The 14377-nt window shown below is 45.3% G+C and overlaps 2 protein-coding genes across 4 annotated transcripts in view; both read left to right on the top strand.

Moving 5' to 3' along the window:
- Positions 1 to 2303, top strand: part of TAF1 (TATA-box binding protein associated factor 1) — a 60237-nt gene extending 57934 nt beyond the window's left edge. The window contains exon 40 of the mRNA XM_014608311.3: positions 1611 to 2303. Within this exon, the coding sequence (XP_014463797.1) occupies positions 1611 to 1839 (229 nt within the window). The 3' untranslated portion in view covers positions 1840 to 2303. The remainder of the gene's footprint in view (positions 1 to 1610) is intronic.
- Positions 2304 to 3062: 759 nt separating this feature from the next.
- The window catches only part of OGT (O-linked N-acetylglucosamine (GlcNAc) transferase), a 42086-nt gene continuing 30771 nt past the window's right edge, over positions 3063 to 14377 (top strand). The window contains exons 1-4 of one of the 3 annotated variants that reach the window (XM_014608313.3): positions 3063 to 3172; positions 8195 to 8345; positions 10097 to 10340; positions 13066 to 13134. In XM_014608313.3, the coding sequence (XP_014463799.1) occupies positions 3136 to 3172; positions 8195 to 8345; positions 10097 to 10340; positions 13066 to 13134 (501 nt within the window). In that variant the 5' untranslated portion in view covers positions 3063 to 3135. Of the gene's footprint in view, positions 3173 to 8164; positions 8346 to 10096; positions 10341 to 13065; positions 13135 to 14377 lie in introns of all 3 variants that reach the window. The other 2 variants (XM_019486436.2, XM_014608312.3) reach the window with 2 other exon arrangements.

Raw genomic sequence — 14377 nt, forward strand, 5'->3', positions numbered from 1 at the left:
AAAGCTGAGCTGTAAAAAAAAACCCAAACAAACCACTATCTGCTGGAGAACTAATTTATTCCAATCATAAAATCATAGAACTAAATTGTTCCTCTGTTACTTTTTTTTAAGGTAGTGGTTCTCAACTTTTTTTGGACTAGGGCCCATTTGTAAACATCAATGGCCAGTCTGGACCCAGTGCCCCTCACTCCCAACCCTGCCCCCCCAGTGTGTGGGGTGCATGGAGGGCCCCAAGCAGTCCCTTGCAGGCTGGAACTCTGCCAGCCTGCAAAGGAAAAGCCATGGTTTCCCATGTTTTTTCTCCTTTAAAGGAGAATCCATTTTTCAAGTTGGTTCATTCATTTTTAAAGTTTGTTCATGACCCTTTCATATGTTCTTGCGACCCACAGGTTGAGAAACACCGTTCTAAGGCACTTACCTTATGCCCCTACTAGGAGAGCACTGTAGAGAAGACCAGATCATGGTGGGGTTTAACTCTTTAATAAAAGAATAACCACTTTGTTACTCTTTTATTAAATTAAAATTATTCTTAAAATTTTATTAATGTTCTCGTTGCTGTGAACTTGGTTCTGCTGTAGGTACCTCACCAAATTTAAAAAAACCCAAACCCCACTAATTACATAGAAAAGAAAAAACGTGGTAACGCAAGGTCAAATGATTCGTAGCTTTAACATTCTACTTTTGTGTACCGCCTGGCCTCTGCCAGACGCGCAGGTAAAGGTGCAGTAGGATCCAGTGCACAATCCACACAATTGCACTTCCTGCTATGCCACACATGCCATCACACCTTATTGCTGGTGCAGAGGGAGCCCAGGATCATGATCCCAGGCTTTCCCTGCCCCAGCAAGTAGCAAGTGTAACGTGTGGCGAGGGCCTCTGTTAAAGAGCAAAAAACTCACTCATGTGGACAGTCTTCGACAATATTAAATGCTATTATTGTGGAAAGAGTTGATTTTTAGGAGATGAATTTTAGGTCCTCAGATTCTGTTTAACTTAATGCTTTTTCCCTTTAAAGGACAAACAGGTAAAGGCAATACGAATGTCAAAAGAGAGGAAGTGTACACAGTGCATCTTTTGATAGCAGTTCATTTGCCTGAAAATCGGATGCATGGTGTATAGAAGATTGCCCCTTGTAGACCCCATGTTCTTTGTCTTGGCTTGGCTTTCTTCTAGCCCAGCAGTCAGCAAACTTTTTAGGCTTCAGGCTGCAATGACCCAGCTTGGGTCGGAGGTGGGTGGGTGCTAGAAGCAGTAGCAGCGGTTGGATCTGCTACCAAATACCACCAAAGCCCCACATCCATGGGCCAGATCAAGTGGTTTCACGGGCTGGGCCCAGCCCATGGGCCATAGGTTGCTGCTTCTTCCTCTAGCTGTTCTGTGGAGTTGTGAGGCTGGGTGCTGTTCTTCTCATCATGCTGTTCAGGGAGCAGGAAGGGAGGGATTCCTAGAGAGCAAAAGTTCTTACACTGGGAATTTTTTTACTAGTAGAGAAAATGAGACCTGTTCTTGTATGGGCCTTTTTGCCTTTGCCATTGGGGTCCAGGGAAGAGTGTCAGTGTAAATGAACAGTCAGAAACATTAATGTAGTAAGATTTCATTTTTTCTTTCAGTTATGGCAGCTATGAGGAACCAGATCCCAAGTCCAACACACGAGATACCAGTTTTAGCAGCATTGGAGGGTATGAAGTCTCGGAGGAAGAGGAGGAGGAGGAAGAGGAGGAGGAAGAACAGCGTTGTGGGCCCAGTGTGCTAAGCCAGGTTCATCTGTCTGAGGATGAGGAGGACAGTGAGGAATTTCATTCCATTGCAGGAGACAGTGACCTGGACTCGGATGAATAAGCTTCCCAGACATCCTCTGTTGCTACGGCATGTGTGCACTCGTGGTTCACAGGGGTCCTGTGTGCCCTTTCAGACTCACGGACAATGCAGTCTGGGATGCGCGTTTGAAGCACCTGTTTTTTCTTGGATAGAACTTCTATTTTAATGAGAAGTCTGTTAACTACGTGAAATAATGTACAATAGTAATCTAAACTGTGAATGCCAAGCTTTGGGAAAAGTCCCCTCCTGACATCGCTGAACAGCTGTGCTGGTCATCAGTTACAGGAGTCAGCTCGAGAATCCCATGTTCTGGCTTGTGCCTCCTCGTTCTTTCCAGAGACAAAACATCCTTACAGATATTAGTGAGTGAGCTGGAAATTTAGTTTTTGGTGCGGTTTGTTTAATCGGCCTTTACACACTGTCAAAAAATAAATGTCTGAAAGTATCCTGTAAAAGAAATGTGAGTAAACTTTTGTTAAAAAAGATACATGCATGGCCCGTGTATCTTTGCAGAACTGTGGGCAGACTCCGGGAGCTGTGCTTTTCTCCAGTGTTGTATGTCAGATCAGGTCTCTTCTGAACTTCCTTGCTCGAGGGGTTGCTGTGCCTGGAGTTGCTTAACTGCCAACCTCCCTCTTCCTCCGTGGAGCGGAGAAACCCCCCGCAGGGGGCACCACGTGACGGGACAAGGAGTAATGTGGCAGAAGGGAAAAACGTTCTTGCCCGGCGGGGGGCGAAGCAGTGGGCCAGGTCAGACGGGGGCCGGGTCTCCATCCCTGAGGCGTTTGGGACCCGACCCAGAGGACGCGGCTGGGGCTGGTTCTGCTCTGTCCAGGTGCGGGCCCAGCGGCGCTGGGGGCCCGAGCAGAGCCGCCCGGCCCAGGAGCTCGTGCCGCCCCACTCGTGAGCGGGGCCGAGAGAAGGGTAAGGGGTGCTCCCAGCAGGCCCCGCGCGGCAGTGACGCACCCGGATGTGGCCGCGGGCGCCATGTGCGGAAGGGCGGCGCATGCGCGCTGGGGCCGGGATGTCGCAATGGGCAGGCGGAAGGACACCATAACAAAGTGCTGCCGCCCCTGAGGCCTCGCGCTGCCCGCTCGGCCCTGCCCGTGGGATACCGGCGTGGCAAAGGCGTCCAGGCTTGTCCGGCGGGAATTGGGCCGCTGCTGCGCGGGACGCTGCGTGCAGCCGGTGCTGTGTCCTGCTGGACTACTTTGTGTGCCGAGCTAGATCCGGCCGAGCTGCGCGGACTCGTCCCTCCGCGGCCGCCATTTCGCACCGCGCGGAGCGCTGCAGCCGGAGCCGCCGGACCCCCTCGCCATGGCGACCTCCGTGGGCAGCGTGGCCGACAGCACAGGTACGGCCGAGCGCCGCGCCTTGCCGGGCCGGGCCGGGCCGGGCCGAGCCGAGCGTCCGCCCCGCCCCGCCCCGCGCTTCCCGGGGCCCGGCCGGAGCTCGCGGAACTTTCCAGAAGGCGCCGAGGGGTCGCGGCCTGGCCCCGCGCCGCCGCCTCGGGCCCGGGGCCCGCGCCCTCCGCCTCCCCCGCGGTCCCCGTGTACTCGGCCCGGCGGCGGGGTCGTGCTGGCCCCGGGACCGCCCCAGGCCGCGGCGCTTGCTTTGGCCGGCGAGGGCGGGCCGGGGCCGGGGCCGGGCGAGCCTTGCCGCCTCGTGTGCCACGGCTCGGGGCAGCGCCGCGCGCTTGGCTCCCCTCCCCACCTCACGAGCGCTGTTCCAGCAGCGGCGCTGCCCCGGGCGAGGCGGCCGCCCGCAGAGGATCGGCGCGCAGGGGCGGGCCGGGCGCTGGCCGGGCGTGGAGGTCTTCGTTCTCTGGATCTGGCCTCATTGTGCCTTCTTATTTTTGCAAGGGACTCAACAAAGTCAGTCCTGAGGGAACGTTTCATCTGTTCTTTACTAAAAAAACCCCCTTTCCTTCACAGATAAAAATAGAGCATCTTTACTTTCTTTCCATATATCTGTTACTGTCTTCCTATTCCATTTTTCATCTTAACATTGCACTTGACTTTTCAGGTTAAGTATTATAAGGCGATGCTTATTTCTTACCCGAATAGCGTGTATGGCCAGTCATCTGGCAGGTTGATACGCTGTTAGCTTATATCGAGAGAGATACTGAACGAGGAAGATGGCTTATTTTGCATCGGCTTCATTTTCTTTGTGGTTTTGCATCTTCAGCAGTGGGGGACTGCTTAATAAGAGAACTTTAAATAACATACTGGATACCAGCCGTCTAAAGGATGACATCTGGGCCAGCGGTAGCCAGGAGAGAGAAGACTGAGGAACGTTATTATGACAGTGATTTAGCGAGCCGTCATTCCCCTCTCAGCTTGAGGTCCTAAGAATGGTGATCCTTCTCGGGAAATCTGGCCTTCATCAGGGCCTGCAGCGAGTAGATCTGATAGGAAATGGTGTTACACTTGCCCTTAGTTTTTGGTTTTTTCTGGTATAGTTTCAGGCCCATCCTCTTCTCAATGTTTTCCCAAGCTGTGCAGACTTCACCGTACCTGTAGTTTGGCAAAGCATGAACAGTAGGAGATGTGCTGGAGTTGTCCTCAATTTAGTCTCGGAAAAATAAAGAGTTCAGTTTATCTCCATGTATGAACTAGAAAGCTCATTTTAATACAGGTAAACAAAGACCATCAGTTTGAAATAGTTGATTATAAATGAATAAATGGCTTCAGATACTACTATGCCTGATGCCCTTTGCAATGCCCGGCCTCCACACACTGTCCACTTCAAAGTGTGTCCTATTTGTATGTGAAGAGCTGCACACATGCAGGGGAAATGAACTTTCTGGAATTTCTGTAGTACATAAATGCTTTGCTGGAATACCCCGTGTTGAGGTCTCTTATATTGTAGAGGATTTTCCAGCGTTATATTCATGCCTTGAAACAACAGCCAAGTTAGGATAGGAATGTTTATTGGGGTAACTGAAACAGAAATGCCAAAAGTAAACAGCAGAAATAAAAATGTTGTCTAAACTTTTGTTTCCTATAATCTTAAAGCAAAAGTCCAGAGGTAAGGGAAGAGGCTGGGGACCTGGATGAAAACGTAGTAAGGGGAAGCAATTACAGAAGCTGTAGCAATGTTGGGGGGGGTGGAGATAGGATAGACGGGTACCAGAAATATTCATATGCCAATGTGAGAAGTATGGGAGCAAACAGGAAGTGTTTGAGGTCCTAGTACAAACACAGAATTAAGATGTAATTGGGATTATGGAGATGTGGTGGGATAGTTCACAAGACTGGAATACTGTCATGGTTGAGTATCAGTTGTTCAGGAAGGACCGGTGAGGGAAGAAAGGAGGTGTTGCTGTATACGTAGAGAAGACGTGCATGTCTCTGGAAATGCGGCCCAAACTGGAAGGGAGGTTGCCAGTCTTTGGATGAAGGTCACAATACAGCTGCAGGGTGAGATGTCATGGTGGGTGTTGGTTACAGGCCTCCAAAACCAGGAGGTTCCAAATTGCAGGACTTGTTTCTCATGGGCACTCTAAATTGTTGGTATCTCTGCTGGGAGGGAAGCACAGCAGTGCATTAGCAGTCCATCAAATTGCTGCAGTTTTGGGGATAACTTTTTGATACAGGTAGTAAAGGGGCCAGCTAGGGGAAGCTGTTCTTGACTTGCTGCTCACAAACAGAGGAATTGGTTGAGAATGTGAAGGTGGAAGGTAACTTTGGTGACAGCATCCATGAAATGATGGATTTAAAGGATCCTAAGTGGAGGAAGGAAGGAGAGCAGCAGAACAAGGACACTGGAGTTTAACAGGAACTGGTGAACAGGATCCCCTGGGAAGCAAGTCTAAGGAGAAAAGAAGTCGAGAGCTGGCTGTACTTCAAGGAGGCCCTTAAGGGCCTGAGAGCAAGCGATCCCAATGCGATGGAAGAATGGGATGTGAAACAGGAAACCAGCCTGACTAGACTACACTCTCTTCTCTGAGTTTAACTCGAAAAGGAATCCTGTAAGAAGTGCAAACTTGGTTGTAGTACTAGGAAAGCGTATAACAGTACTACTTATACCAACTGCATCCCAAATTGTGCCTCGCAGGCTTGCGGGGAGAAAATTAGGAAGGCTGAGGCACAATTTGGGATGCAAGCTGGCAAGGGATATAAAAGGCAGTAAAAAGTGTGTCCAAAGTAAGAGGAAGACTGGAGAAATCATAGGTCCCTTACAGAAAGCAGAAGGCAGTCTAGCTGTGGAGGATGTAGAGAAGGCTGAAGTATTTAATGCCTTTTTTACTTCAGTCTTTACAGATAGGGGCAGCTATCAAATGATGAGTACCGTTGGCAACAGGTAAGGAAGGAGGTAAACAGCCTAAAGCAGGGGTGGGCAAATCTGGCCTGCGGTGGACTCCATTTCCCAGCAGCCCCGTGCAATGGCAGCTGCTGGTTGCCACTGCCAAACCCAGCCCATCCTTCCCACCTCCACTGCTGGGATGGGACTCGTGCAGCTGGGAATGGGGCTGTGGCCAGGAGTGAGATGGGCAAGCAGAGGCAGGGAGAGCATGGGATCTGGGTGGGGGAGGGGGAAAGCAGGGCAGAGCTGTAACCTGCTGCCCGCATGCCCCTGCAACAAGCATGGGTTGTGTAGGCAGCAGACTGGCCCTGTCCCTGTGCTGTCACTGCTGCAAGATCCCAGTCCTGGAGCAGCTCCTGCCCACACTGCTCCATGGAGACAGGCTGGGAGCAGCACAGGCAGGGGCTGCTGGGAAATGGAGTCCAGCTACTGCCTGGATCTGACATTTTGCCCACCTCTGGCCTAGAGTAATGGCAGAATATGTTGGGGATTATTTGGAGAAGCTGCTAGACCAACGGGGGCCAAACTGCCTTGCGGGCATGGTACTTGTGGCTCTCTGGAAATTGGCTGAAGCCCTGCCCACTTCTCCCTGAGTCTGCTCCAGGGGACAGCACAGCCTGGCACCTCTCACCACTCTGGCTTTCCTTGTGGGGAGTGCACTAGATAGAATTTAGGTTGGAGATTGGGAAGATGTTTCTGACTATAAGAGTGGTCAAGCATTGGAACAGGCTGTCTAGAGAATTTGTGGAATCTCAGTCCTTGCATGTTTTTAAGACATTTGGCTGGGATGATCCTGCCTTGAGCTAGGGATTGGACTAGGTGACCTTGTGAGGTCCGTTCTGGCGCTGTTGTCCTATGATCCTGAGAGTCATAACGATAATACAGTATCTTCCAAAGGAGTTTACTGGGGCAAACTTTCTCTGGGATGAGTGGATTGATTAATCTCTGCTTAACAGTATAGTGTCTGTGTTCAGTCTAGAAGTCTTTTCTGTATCGGGTAACTGCCTTTGGTTTTATGACCAAGTAGAATTGCATTATATTTGTCTCGGGCACGGGTATTTTTAAAAAAGAAATCTTTTAAATCCCACTTTCTAGCCTAAGTAACCACTTAGAATGAATACCATATATTCTGGGGTATAAGATGCACCCCTGTATGAAGTGCCAGTTGTGGGGAAAAACTTTCAATTGTATTTATTTAATTTTTGTTAACAGTTATTAGTTATTACAGTTTGTGTTACATAATTGGTACAGATGGCATCTTCATTGTAGACTTTCCTCAGGGAGGGGACAAAATATGCTTTATGCCCTGGAAAATGTAATAAGTCTTTACTTACTCCTTTCTTTGAAGGCCTGAGAGAACACTGACTATAGTGCACGCTGCAAGACAGTAGGGACAAATTTATTTGTTTTAACGTAGTTTGTATTTCTGTTCTGTCTTATTTCTTGAGTTCTTTGCATGAAATCCAGATCTACTGTTCCTTCTGTTTTGCTTAGCTATCTGTTAAAATCAGATGCTCTGCTTATGTTATAAACAGGGTTTAGCTTTAAGTAAGAGGATAAGCACATTTAGCCTGTGCTCATAACAAGGTTCCTCCTATGAAAAGGAAGTGAAATATTGCCAGAGTCCCTTTAAAAGAATTCCTTTGTGTCATATCCCTAAATCTGTTTACTAATTTGGTAGCTTGTATCTTATTTATTTTTCTGACCCTTACAAAAGGGGAAGCAGGGGATGGTGACTGAAGTGGTTCTGAAAATAAGGGATCCTGTTTATGTTGTAGATTGTAAACTCTTGCATGCTTTCCAATACAGAGTGAGAAGGGAATTGTCTACTGTGAACTAAACACATATGTTAATGCTAGAAAATTACTAAAACTAGGCTGAGCTCAGGATATAGACATTTAATGTGTCAGGCACTCGTGCTTTATGTAGCTTCAAACATTTTCATCCTTTAATTTTATACACCATATTTTTACATCTTTTTTGTTTCCGTTTTCTAACTTTTTGTTTTCCCCCCTTAAATGTTTTGGTGATTCTCCAGAACCAACGAAACGTATGCTTTCCTTCCAAGGGTTAGCGGAGTTGGCTCATCGTGAATATCAGGCAGGAGACTTTGAAGCAGCAGAGAGACATTGCATGCAGCTTTGGAGACAAGAGCCTGATAATACTGGTGTGCTTTTGTTACTGTCGTCCATTCACTTCCAGTGTCGCAGGCTGGACAGGTAGGGACTTGAAATGTGTCTTCATATTTTTGTGTTGTCAGTATATTGCTTGTGAAAAGAGAAGTCTGCTGTGCAGCTGTGAGAAATAATGCTCTAACTTCCATTTTATTTAAACTTTCATTTGTGTTGCTTCTTTATGATGGAGAGGATCAGCGTATTAGTCACAATCTGGTTCTACTGGACTTTCTTAATGGTGAAAAGGTCCTCAGTTTGCAGTTGTTGGCTATGTAGATCTGGTGCCGCCCCCCCCTGCTTCTCCAGAGTTTCAGAGACTACATGAATGGAAGTTAGAAGATGTTTTTTCAACTGCTCTGAAAAGGCAGACTAAGGAACCTTGAAACAGTTTTTATTAAGCTGTTTTAAAGCTTTGCTTTTGTGCCTAAAGTAACCAAAGAGTATAGACATATATATTCCTTTAAATGGATTGCTTTTAACAGTGTGACATGATGTGAAGAAAAGATTTCTAAATGTCAGAATTCAACAAATAGCCATGTATAGCTACTAGGTGCACTCAGAGGCACTTATGTTATTTGGTGTTCCTTCGTGCTACTGCCACTTTCACTGGCTGTTCGACTGCAGCACAAGGTGTTTGTCTCTGGTTGTGTTGGAGTGATGTTGTAGCCATCGTGCTCCAGGAAGTATGTGAGGGGCAAGGATTTTTGTGGGTGATAACTTTTTATTGGACCAACTGCATGGCAGGGGTAGACTTAAACAGGCTTTCAAATGTAGTACCCTAATGACTGGGATTCATTTTACATACCTTATTTAAAGTTTAAAAATATTTCCCAGGTACAGGGGGGAAAAACACATTCTATATTTAGTTTTCCTTGCTGCGTGTTACCTCCTAAAAGGAAAGCAGGGAGCATGTTAATTAAGGCTCCTGGCACACATTCAGTTGAAGGTGCAAATGGATCTGTTCTCACGTTGGAAGAGTTGCACTTTCTGCCTTGCACGTGTGGCATGGCAGGACGCATGGTTTTGCGATTGGGGATCAGATCCCAACCCTGTCATTAATTACTACTTGTTGGTTCCCCCTTACACTAGCAAGTAGTAAGGCAAGTGCCTAATGAACTGAGGTGAATCAGCTGATTGTTATCTCAGCCCCAGGACCTCAATGGACCTGGTTCAAGATTCCAGTACAGTCCCAAGACAGACTGGCATTCAGTTCATTATAGGTCCCAGCTGTAGGACTGTACTGAGGCCAGTCCCAGAGCCCAGCCGTGCAGCCTGTGTTAGGCTCCATAGTGGAAACGCTGCTACCCGTTCAGTATAAGGTGCAATGGACACCAGCCACAGAATATTACACACATTTTGTGGCTTATTTTCTGTTTAATCATGCCATTGATTTCCTAAACAGATGTCTAGGTTACTATTTAAGTTACAATCAACAAGTTAATTGCATCTTAAGTGTAATGTCTGCCAGGGACCTAAGTTGAATGCAGTGTTCCAGAGACCACTGTTGGTGAAAATTGTGAACAGAAGTCCCGATGTCCTTTGGAACGATAGTTGGCTGTAGGCTTGAGCATATGCTAGAAGCCTTGCAAAACTCTACATAAAGTAGGTACTTCCTCTTCAGTTCTCATATAAACTGTCAGTGCTCTGAGGGTAGAGTAACTGATCTTGCGCTAGAACAGATTCCATTTTCAGGATTGTTTGGAAACTTGGGTTTAGTTGTTTTATGTATTTGGCTGTAAATCCCAGTAACTGGAAAACAAAATTGTTTTTGTGTTAACCTGTTTAATCTTCTCCAGGTCTGCTCACTTCAGCACTTTGGCTATTAAACAAAACCCATTGTTGGCCGAAGCCTACTCGAATCTAGGAAATGTGTACAAGGAACGTGGGCAGCTGCAAGAAGCCATTGAGCATTACAGACATGCGTTACGTCTCAAACCAGATTTCATTGATGGCTATATTAATTTGGCTGCTGCACTGGTAGCTGCTGGTGATATGGAAGGAGCTGTACAGGCCTATGTGTCTGCCCTTCAGTACAATCCTGTAAGTAACACTGTTTATGGAGTTCCCTTTTTTTTTTAACCTAACCTTCAAGAAGATTTGCTACTTCATAACAGATTTGTCTGCTTTTGGATTATGCAAGTGCTTGCAGAGTAATGAATGATGCATCCTTGGCTGTAATTCTTAAAGCCTGACCTTCATAAATTCAAAACTCTTTTATTTGTAATTCTTGAAAGGTAATTTCTTCCTTCGTTTGAGTTGTCTGTGTGAATGCATTCCTCTTGGAATTCTGTTATGCTGCTAGTTCTATGCTTGTCTTTGTAATTGGTTTAACAAAGACAGGAATATGGGTGTCCCCCCTCTGCCCTGTCACTTGGACTTTTCTCATCTGAAACTGACCTTGATATTTTTGACCTAATTGGAAGAAATCAGGAAGGGAATGAGGAGAAATTGATGTCTGGTTTGAGAATTGGGAAAGTTGCACTATCATTTAACTTTTGAAAACCTTTTAAATTATACTTTGCAATAGTTCTAATGGTCTTTGGAACCTTTATATGTAGTTATTTGTAATAAGGGAAAGTAGCAAGTAATGCTGTTGTTGCTTTTTAGATTTGGCTTTATTTTGCTGCTTGCCTATAGCAAAAAGTATTTTTATTTTGGCTTAGAGTTTTCATTACTGGTTTCCAGTATAAAAGAGTTGGTGAAGACTTAGACATTTGAGTTACTAGGCTTAAACTTGATGTTGAAATATCTAGCAGGGATAGATGACAGTCCCGTATGTTAGTAAATAAAGACCTAGGATTTTGGACTAGCCCAGGGATTGACACAACGCCTCGTTCGTGACAGTGTGACAGAAAGGCTTTATTTACTACAAGTATTTAAAATCAAGTCAAGTGAACCCAAACCCAGTCAGAGTCCAGCAATTAGCTATAAGGTGATGATTTCTCACCAGACAGGCGACAAAGAGGCGATCTGTTTCTCCTCAACTTCTCGAGTTCGTCGGGCACATCAGCAACCGGCGTCAGAGAGATTTCTCACTCTTGAAGCGTGCGCTGTTTGCTGTTTTGCTGCCTTTTTATACCCTTAGTTTAGCATCTTCAAAGCATTCTTTTAGTTGTGTAAATCAAGAGAGAGTCCCAAGCAGTAATTGACAGGAAAAACCTGCTCATTACTGGTTATCAGAAATTTCTAGTTTGAATTAGTTTCCTTCTTCAGTAACAAGAGGTTGTCCAGTTTGGAACATATCAAGAAAATGATTAACAGCCAGGAAAAAACATACTAAATCAGGAGGAGACATCTATTACATATGGAGAATGTCTCTTCCTGCACATAAACACGAGTTAGTTGCAAAAGAAATATTTACCATACTAATTAATCAAGGATAGACATTTCATATGGTTACACACCAGACAACTAAGAGTCTGCCTGAAATCATCCTGAGTATAGCAAGATAAGCTGGAAGAGATGCTTCATTATTCCTTCTCAGATGGCCTAGCCATGAACTCACATCCTCTTGCAATATGCAGTTAGCATCAGTATTCTGTATTTTAACTTTTGTGAGTAGGCCTAAGCTTAGCATGAGTTTCAGAGTCATCACTTAGATGAAAGTGTCTGTGTGCAATGCTGAAACTGTAGCAATAAGCCATATTTGAAGTTTGCTAATCATGTATTTCTTGATATGTAATTGCTGTTCTAGGCTTATTTTGTTCTGGCAAAAAAGCATGTTAGATTATTCACTCTTTTATTTAACCTGTACTATGCTCATCAAATGTGTTGCATAGCACAAATTGCTGTAGAGAGAGAACCAGCATCCAATGGTATAGTTGTGGTAGTCAAATGGGTGATAAAGCATTTGTAGTGCGCCCTTGTAGTGTTATGGGTAGATCTTTTACCTTTAAACTCTTTTCATTGGTGGAGTAAAACAGAAAATGAACGGGCCTAGAGGGAGGTAAGAATCTCTGTACTGTGTGTTCTGTACCATGCCACATGAACAAATCAGAGTAGCAAGACCTTGACTCCATATTATTTCACTAGTTAAACTTAAGTCTTGTGTGCTGAGATTTCAGAAAACTCTAAGCCCAGGTGCTTCTCGGGGGTGCTGCCAGATACTATTTAATAGTAAAGATTTATATGACTTGGCCTATTACAAGGCTGATTAACTTCTTTTACTGAGGGTTCATCACAAGAGCTTTTCCTCCATCCGTCTGGTTCTTCCTTCTGCTACCAGTATAGTAATGCTGCAGTCCTCCGAGTCATAGTTCCAGTTAAAAGTGAAAGCAAGACAGTGACAAACAGCAAAACGGAGAGCACGCAAAGTAGGTGAAATGAGACAGCCCTCAGAATGAACAAAGAAGAAAGGAAACTGGGCTGTAGAGAACAGCTGTCTGATTAGGTATTAGAACAAATCAAGCAATTGTTAGGGTGCAGTTTAAGATAACAAGCTTTGAGACCACAGCTAGATGCCTGTTTCATAAAAACAAGGAAAATCTCCATTCTTTTGGTGAAGTGGAGAAGATGCCGGTCAAGCAAAAATGAAACTAAAAGCTTGGTTAGAATTTTCCTGTTTTATTTTTCCCACTAGGAATGTTTGATTATGATTATCCACTATATCAGTGATCTTAGATGTAGAAAAAAGTTATTAAGTCTGATTTAATTGGTTACCAAGGCTGCTGAATAAGTACTGTGGCATTAACAGAATGACAGGGTCTTTTGCAAGACCTCCGTATTCTCAAGTTCAGCTGCTGACAGCCTTGCTTTAATTTTTCAGGACTTGTACTGTGTTCGTAGTGACCTGGGGAACCTGCTTAAAGCCCTGGGTCGCTTGGAAGAAGCCAAGGTAGGTGTTCGGTAGAATACATTTAAACATCAGTGTTTTTGAAAACTAGAACTTTGCACCGTCTTCAGATCTGCGCTGATCTACAAACAGTCCGAGAAACTGCTGAAAACTGAAGGCACTGAATTGCCCCAGAGTAGTTGCAGGGCAAGATATGACATGACCATGTTCAATGTTTTTAAAACAAGAAATGGAACATTACTGATTCCTTCTGCTGAAATAGACTATCTGTTACCATTCTGAAGTGTTGGGCAGGGGCTCCACCATGCTCTTATCTGGAAATAAATAACACGCCTTCAAATCTGAGGCTTGCCTGCTGGTGCCAAGCAGAGAGCCTCTTTAGCTCAAGATCCCTATACGATGCAGGTGCTATTGAAAATGCTGCTCTTCTAAAGTCCTTTGTGGCTTGTAAGTGGAGAAGAATTTTATCCAAATGTTACCCTGTAATATTGGCATTTAAAGATTTTATTCTTTAACCTTTTCCCTCACCTTTTATAGTGGAAGAAAGGCTAGAAAATGATTCTGTCTTCAGTACTTGGTTCCCCAAATAACTTGTTTTTAAATGTTTTCTTCCAAAAAAAGGAATCAGAAGGACAAAGCTGGTTTGTTTGGGAAATGAACTGATCGAAAGAAAACTTGCTAAAGTGGAAAGGTGGCTTCTAGCAGTCTGCGTTTACCAAACTGCCAATTTGAACACCAAAATGGGTTTAAAGCTCTTGGCATATTAAAACTCTGATTGTAAAATGAAATTGTCATGTTACAAGCCACCTTACGCGTCCGCGCTGCAGGGGTGAGGAGTGTGGAGAAACCAGGATGACTCTGGACTCCCAGTCTGTCACTCCAAGCCCCACGCGCATGCTAACAAGTGGAGTGTATAAACAGCGTAGCTGTCTGTTTGGCTGCAGTACCATCTGGGGAGGGGTATTGCTTTTAAGTACCATCTGTTAATGGGGTAATGGGAGTGCTGGTTCAAAGTCAGAATTTATAAACTACGCACAACTTGAACAGATGTTTTCACAGGCCAGCATAACTCAGCGCTTGAATCTGAGCTGCAAATATTCTTAAATAGCAAATCATAAATTGCAGATGTTTTTATAACAAGACACTTGGTTCTCAGCCCAGCAAGCGGACAGCTAACATGAATTGCACTTCACTGCAGCTTTAGTGTGACTGGTATAGGCCAAGACACTGCGCCTGCCTTAGGTTGCTGACTTCTTTGTTTCAGAGCTCTGGAGACACCTAGCTT

The sequence above is a fragment of the Alligator mississippiensis genome, chromosome 8 (assembly GCF_030867095.1).
Source record: "Alligator mississippiensis isolate rAllMis1 chromosome 8, rAllMis1, whole genome shotgun sequence".
NCBI classification, from domain to species: Eukaryota; Metazoa; Chordata; order Crocodylia; family Alligatoridae; genus Alligator; species Alligator mississippiensis.